This window comes from Ursus maritimus, unplaced genomic scaffold (assembly GCF_017311325.1).
Source record: "Ursus maritimus isolate PB19 unplaced genomic scaffold, ASM1731132v1 scaffold_17, whole genome shotgun sequence".
NCBI lineage: Eukaryota > Metazoa > Chordata > Mammalia > Carnivora > Ursidae > Ursus > Ursus maritimus.
In genome coordinates this window covers 58,797,810-58,805,219 of record NW_024424119.1, presented here as the reverse complement: position 1 = coordinate 58,805,219, position 7,410 = coordinate 58,797,810, and the positions used below count along the sequence as shown (strand labels likewise).

Genomic DNA, 7,410 nt, shown 5'->3' with positions numbered 1-7,410 from the left:
TCCGGGGTCTCTGCGCGACTAGGGGGGCTCTCAAGAGCTCTGAGAGTTCATGGTTTGCGTGGGTGGTTTTTACTTTTCTACTTCTCATTTTGGTCTCTGTCTTTCGTGTTGGGGGCTTTCCGCACGCCCCTGGCCCTCCTTGGCTGCCTTCTCAGTAAGAGGCACTGGGGCGGGGGGGGGGAGCTCACCAGCTGCTGTCTCTGCTTGGTGCCTGCCGCTGGGCTTCCCTGTGGGGCAGACCCAGCCCCGTGCCCCCCCTCCCCACAGTGGTGCGTCTCCTGCTCAGGGTCCTCGAAGCTGCTAGTGGGGGTGATGCTGGATCTTATTGTCAAGGATTAACGTGGTACCTCCTTTTCCTGCTGCTGAGCCCAGGCTCCCTGGCTTGGGGGCTCCCCAAGTCTGCCCCCTCCGGTGGTTGCTGGCTGAGCAAGGGGGTAGAGGAGCACTGTTCTTGGCCCCAGCTGCTCACTCCCAGCCTGGTGCGCTTCCTTTGGGCTCTGCTGTTGGCCTGGAGTTGGCCAGGCCATGTTTTGGGTCAGGCTTCTGCTCTGTGTGCTCTGCTGACCCCTCTCTGTTTTCTGTTTTGGAAGAATGGTCTCCATCTCTCTCATTCTCTTTGTCTTGGGAGTCTTTACTGTCTAATACAGATGTGCTGTTGCCGCAGGGGTTCCAGAAGCAGGAGGGATGAGTGCGCATTCTTGGCCCCGGCATAGCCGCAGCTCACGTGTGATGGTCTCTCTGTGGCCACAAGGGACCGTGTCTGGCTTCTCTCCTGCCCTGTTGCCCTGCTCATGACAGGCAGGAGTTGTGTCCTGAATGAGCACCGATCCCGCAGGGACCCTCTGCTGCCAACAGAGAGCGATCCCCTGTTCGAGTTCTGTGTGTTCAGCTTACATCGTCTTGTCTTTCACTGCTCTCATTCATTTCTGACTTTCTGATTACTTTTCTGTGTAGAAAAAACAAGACCAGAAAGCCCCAGATAGAGATGCTATCTTCCGAGCAACGGCCAACTTGCCCTCCCACAACATGGACCGGGCCGAGGTCCAGACCAACATCAGAGACGTGAGTGCTCGCTGTGGGCCGTGCTGCGGGCTCATCATGCCTGTGTGGGGGCCGCATAGCCTCTTGATGGTACTTTGGGATGCGGGGGGAAAGGGCGGACGGAGCTCTGCGTACATTTTTGCAACTTCTCTGTAGACCTAAAATTATCTCAAAACAAAAAGTTTTAAAAGACATCGGAAGGCAGGATTGAGAAGACCGATCCTACTGGGCGAATATTAGAGTTTTGCTCTAAGTTTGGCAAAAACTTGTAGCTAGAAGTCTGGACTCTTAGTTATTTTGGGTTGGAACATTCTAAGCTAAAAAAGCAGAGTGTGTCCAGTGTCCTGTGGGCCGGCCGTGAGCTGGGGGTATGCCCACTCTGCAGGGCTGGGACAGCGTGGCCACCTAATCCGAGAGTGCTGCCATGAGCCCTGCTCGTCGTAGCAGCAGACAGCATCGGGCTCTGACACACGTCCCCAGGCTGCGTGCAGGATTGGCCCATGCAGTGTCTCTCACGTGCTGTCTGAGGCCTGTTGTGGGAAGGAGGGGCAGCAACCCCTATCTCACCCGTGGGACCAGGGACCCATCCGTCGGGGTTTCCAATCGCATTCCCAGCAGCCTTCCTCCTCGGTAGGGGCCAGTTGGCTGCAGCCAACACCACTGTGCCGGCCGGCCTCTGGCCAGGTGAGAATCCGAGGCCCGGGTCTGGGAAGCCCATCCAGTCAGGCTGATCTCTTACATCGCGGGCTGGTGCTTTCTACGTTGGCCAAAGGGCTGAGCAGTGTCTCCAGGTGCTTCTCGGTGTCACCGGCCGAGAAGCCATTCGCACAGCCCGTTGTGCCAGCGAGGCTCTCCTCCCCCCAGGAGCGGCAGGGTTTGGACGCGTACATGCGGAGTTGCAGGGCCCAGGAGTGTGGTCACACATCCAGGCAGGGCTCTTGGGCACCTGGAGAAGTCAGAGCCCGGTTTTCTTTCTCTGCAGTTCCAGACGGAACTCCGGAAGATCCTGGTGTCCCTCATCGAGGTCGCGCAGAAGCTGTTAGCGCTGAACCCGGATGCGGTAGAACTGTTCAAGAAGGCGAATGGTATGCGCGCCCCAGGTTGGCGGGGTCCTGCGTTCAGACCGCCGCGTGCCGTCTCAGGGGCTGTGTCAGCCCGCACGGTCCCCATCCACACTGCTCATGACCCCTGCGTCACTACTGGGAAAACAGAACGCGCCGTGTTCGGGCTTTCTGTTGCCTCGGGCTCCTGTCCAGCCTGCCGGCTGAGGGTTCCTGTCAGTCTGCTGAGACTTAGGGGGTTTGGCGTGCGGGGGGGCCCTCGGGCTCCGGGGTGGGAGGCAGCCCTCGCACTGCCTGGCCCTCACAGGTGGCCCCGTCTCTTGCCCGCAGCGATGCTCGACGAGGAGGAGGATGGGAGAGTGGACGAGGCCGCCCTGCGGCAGCTCACGGAGATGGGCTTCCCGGAGAGTAGGGCCGCCAAGGCCCTTCGGCTGAACCAGTATGTCTGGGCCACCTCCTCCCCTTGCTGCTGACGCTGTGGGGCTCCCCTGGGGTGACGTCCTCCATCTCAAAATCTTAGATTGAGTCGTTATAGTAGATGTAGGTTTTTAAAGAGAGGCGTTAAACACACGTCCCGGAAGTGACTTGGTGGGGCACCTCAACGTGTCTTCAGACAGTGGCCCTGCGGGTCCTCCCAGGGCCACTGTGCAAGCACCACATCGGAGCCCGCGCAGGTTGGGGACGTGGCGGCTGGAGGTGCGTGCGGTGTGCCCTCTGGCAGCCTCTGGGGCTTGCCTGGCCGCAGCCACTCGCTTCTGTGTCTATGCTTGGATTCGAAGCAACCGACTTGTTGCCAGAGGACGGTCTGTGGGCTATGCTCCTTTTTGTCTTGGACCTAGATTCTCATGTGTACCCCATGAGTTTGGTCCCCAGTCTTACAACTTGGGTTTCTGTGCTCTGGCCGGGGCTTTGGGGGTGTTTGGGGCAGGGCCCAGAGTTTCACACCCGTCTGTACTGATATTCTCACGACGAGGGCCACCAGAGAGGCTTTGCCTGGGGATGTCAGGGAGGCTGGAGGCCCTCTGACCGGCCCGGGAGTGCTGGAAAGAGTCTCCTGTTACCTTTCAGCATGTCGGTACCTCAGGCCATGGAGTGGCTAATCGAGCATGCGGAAGACCCGACCATTGACACCCCTCTTCCGGGTCAGGCCTCTCCAGGAGGGGCGCAGGCCGAGGCCGCCCCTGAGGCTGCCACTGAGGCTGCTGGGACTAGCACGGGAGACGAGGAGCCCAGAGATGAGCTCACGGAGATCTTCAAGAAGATCCGGAGGAAAAGGGAGTTCCGGGCTGACGCTCGGGTATGTTCCGGGGCCTGGGGGTAGCCGGGTGAGGGAGCTAGAGCCGGGCCTGGCCCTGGAGAGAGTAAAGCTGGGTGAGGGGCTTATAGACAGGCCTAAATTCAGCTTTAAGTTGCCCTCACATGAATCCAGGTGTGGGTGTTTTTCCTCCGAATAGTTGGCTGACACGTGTGTCATCTGAAAGCTCACAACAGGATCCCATCCGTGTTGCCACTGTTGGCGCACTGTGGGCTCGGTCAGGCTCTGGCCATCAGGCTCTGGCCGTGTGGTGACCGTGGCGTAGGCAGGATCTGGGGCCCTGGGGCCGGGCGGCTCTGGCCGTGTCCGGGCGCCGACACTGGTCTGGGGTTTATGGCTGCTCCTTTGCCCTCATCCTGTGCTTGAGGCTTCTCGGCGCTCTGTTCTCCACTGTTCCGTTCTTTTGCTAGGCCCTTGGTTTCCTCTGCGATGTTTTCTCTGCTTTCAGCCTGCGGTTTTCTTTCAGGTTATAGATCCGTGAGCTCCAGGTATTCGGTCTCAGAGTCCACACGTTCTCCTGATTCTGCCCTGGGCGCAGTATTATCAGATGGCTTACCACAGCTCACCTGTGGGCTTGTTTTGTGGGAATCCCACGTGGCTGGGCTGTGGGATGCCCACCGTGGGTGATTCTGAGGCTGTTTCCTTGGGCTGAGTGGCACCTGCCGCCAGGCCCAGATGTCATGTTAGCCACCCAGGCAGGGCCCCTGGGCCACCGTGCAGTATAGGCCGTGGCTCTGGGGTTGATGCTTCCCCGCACAGGGGCCCCTGCTTTTCCAGCTCCTCGTCCCTCTGGGGGTGCAGACCCTTTGCAGGGTCCTGGTCTGAAGCTACAACTCCTCACCTCGTAAGGACCCAAGGCCCGAGTCCCATCTGGGTGTGGCCACTAGACCCCAGCCCGCAGGCCCTGCTGACGGCTCCTGGCCCCTGCGTCAGGCGAGTTTGCTGCTGCTGTTTGTTCTCTGGTGAGCTCAGCTGTGCATCTGGAAGTTTCTGCTGAGCTGGAGCCTGTGTTTCTTTTTTTTTTTATTTTATTTTTTATTTTTTTTTAAAGATTTTATTTATTCATTCGACAGAGATAGAGACAGCCAGAGAGAGAGGGAACACAAGCAGGGGGAGTGGGCGAGGAAGAAGCAGGCTCATGGCAGAGGAGCCTGATGTGGGGCTCGATCCCACAACGCTAGGATCACGCCCTGAGCCGAAGGCAGATGCTTGACCGCTGTGCCACCCAGGCGCCCCTGGAGCCTGTGTTTCTAGAGACCGATCTATGTGCTGGGTTGAGCCCTGTGGGATGGGCAGCCCACTCTTGGAGGGCACTTTGTGCTCTGCCACGGGGCTCCAGGCTTCCCCTGAGGGTGCTCCCGTGTCACCCTGGTCAGGGCCGCCACGGCTCAGCCCTGTCATATGGGTGCCACTTCAGCTGTCTCGATGCGCTCTTCTCCTGAGATGGGCACCTGTGCCGGGCCCTCCCGTGGCCTCTTTGTGGTAGAGGTTCTGTGAATACTGCTATAAAAGGCTGTCACACTCTCCCACCCTTGGGTCTTACACCATTCGAGAGAAGAGTCCGTAGGGACATGAGTATTCACGTGGTCCCAGGAAGCCAGGATCCAAGAGCAGGGCTCGTACCTGAGACCAAAACAGGCTTTTTGCTGTTGTGCCCCTCCCCCCCCGCACGGCAGCGCCAGCGGTGGGGGGACAGCGAAGTGCAGTGGGTGGGGCAGGAGTGAGTGCATGGACCCCTGGCAGGAAGGAGGGGGTGCGTCCTTGCGGCCACCGTGCAGTAGTCCTAGGGCATCGCTTCCCCACGCTGAGGTGGGAGTGAGGGGAGAAGCTCGTTTTTACTGACAGTCACGGGGAGGCCACTCTATCCTTGGATTAGTGGGAGGTTCCGGGCGATTTTTTGTGACTTGGGTGTCAGACTGTGGCACATGGGTCCTTCTCCCGGCATGTGTGGCTGGAGCCCCCACGCCTGGGGGTACGAGCTGGTTCAGGAAAGCACACAACGTGGCTCGTCGTAGGAGAGGCTGCCTCGTGAGCCCCCGTCCTGGCCTCCACCCGCAGCCGACTTCCTTCCTGTCGGGGGCTCTTCGGGACACCCGACAGTCCAGCTCAGGCTGAGCCCCGCCCGCAGAGGTGTGGCACTCCGTGGCCGGAGAGTGGGCGGGGCTCTGCGGGTTACTGCCCCGCGCCGACACCCGGGTGCCTGGCAGAAGCAGAGCAGTTAAGGTGGGAGGGTCAAACAGGAAGAAGACAGGGGCCTCATTCAAAAGTGCGATTTGATCTTTAAAGAATTAACTTGATAAAAGCTTACACTCCCCCCCTTTTTTTTTTCAAAATAAGCTCTTAAAAATTGTGTAAAAGTCAAAATAGGGACTCCTGGGTGGCTCAGTTGGTTGGGTGTCTGCCTTTGGCTCGGGTTGTGATCCCAGGGTCCTGGGAGCGAGTCCTGAGTGGGGCTCCCTGCCAGCAGGGAGTCTGCTTCTCCCTCTGCTCATGCGTGCTCTGTCTCTCAAATAAATAATAATAAAAAAGATTTTTTTTTTTTAAGATTTTATTTATTTATTAGACAGAGATAGAGACAGCCAGTGAGAGAGGGAACACAAGCAGGGGGAGTGGGAGAGGAAGAAGCAGGCTCCCAGCGGAGGAGCCTGATGTGGGGCTCGATCCCAGGACTCCAGGACCACGCCCTGAGCCGAAGGCAGACGCCTAACGACTGCGCCACCCAGGTGCCCCATAAAAAAGATTTTTAAAGAAGTCAAGAGTAAAGTGAGGACATACTGTCCTATGTGATTTTTGTCCTGAAAATGTACATTTCTCCCACCCCCAAAACACTGAACGTTGGGTCATTGTTCCCTCCAAGAATCACCAAATGTTCATACTTACAGCTTAAATCTTATTAAATGGTGAGATGTTTAAAATTAATTTTATAGAGTTGTTTTTTAAGGATAAATTCTGAAAAAAACCACCCCACCCTTTTTCTTCACAAATTAATATCAGTGTGACCAGTTTGGTTTTCACTTAAATCGAGTGTGCTCACACGCCTCTCCCTAATACCTTTGATTCTGGGTAACAAGGCCGTCCGCAACGAGCTCACGTGTGGTTGGGGAGACCGTTTTGTCCAAACGTGGAGACCAACCTAAAGGGGTCTGCCGTTGGTGGGGCCTGCCCGTGGCACGTTGGGAAGCAAGCTTCCGAGCGCGATCTGCAGCTACGCGGACTCGGCCTGGCTGCGGTCCGTCTGTTGCTCAGAAGACACGGAGCGGTTCCGTGAAGCCGTAGGGAGGCGCAGTTGTGCACTAGAACGTGGCGGGCCGATCTCGTCAGCCCCCCGCGAGGGTGGCGCGTGAAACGTGGCCCAAGTGCGCGGGACACGCCCGGCTCCCGAGGCGCGGCCCTGAGTGGTCTGTGCGTTCTCCTTCAGGCCGTCATTTCCCTGATGGAGATGGGCTTCGACGAGAAGGAAGTGATAGACGCCCTCCGAGTGAACAACAACCAGCAGAACGCCGCCGTGAGTACCAGGCCACGTGTCCGTGCGCCAGCCACCCTCCCCTCCCCCCCTCCTCTCCCCTCCCCTCCCCTCCCCGTCTGTATGTGTGGCTCCCTCCTCAGGTGCTCTGCCGTTGGCTTTCCAAGTGAAACAAGACAGTAGATAGTCCGATGGTATGAAATGTTTTGCAGGCTCTTTGTCCTTCTAAAAAAGTACGTGTTCTGTGGGCGAGTGTGTGGTTTGTTTAAGCTTGTTGAACCGGCCCTGACATGGATCCTGACAGACAGCTGCCCAGGGAGGGCATGGTGACGGGCTGGGGGGCACTGTGCTTCGGGGACACGGGTGCCACGGCTGCGCATCAGCTGGCCCCGGGCTCACCGGCACCGGGCCCACGGGACTTCCTGGGGACGCAGCCCGGGGTGCTGTGCATTTCTTCATTTTCCTCCCAATGCTCTGGGTGGGTCCTGCCTCACCCCTGTTTAGTGACCAAGCACCGACAAGTCTCAGCC

The 7,410-nt window shown here is 58.3% G+C and overlaps 1 protein-coding gene across 1 annotated transcript in view; it reads left to right on the top strand.

Annotated features, from left to right (window-relative positions):
• UBAC1 (UBA domain containing 1) overlaps positions 1-7,410 on the top strand; it is a 20,015-nt gene that overhangs the window by 7,082 nt on the left and 5,523 nt on the right. The window contains 5 exon segments of the mRNA XM_040632181.1: positions 955-1,062; positions 2,024-2,126; positions 2,433-2,541; positions 3,171-3,399; positions 6,836-6,922. Of these exon segments, the coding sequence (XP_040488115.1) occupies positions 955-1,062; positions 2,024-2,126; positions 2,433-2,541; positions 3,171-3,399; positions 6,836-6,922 (636 nt within the window).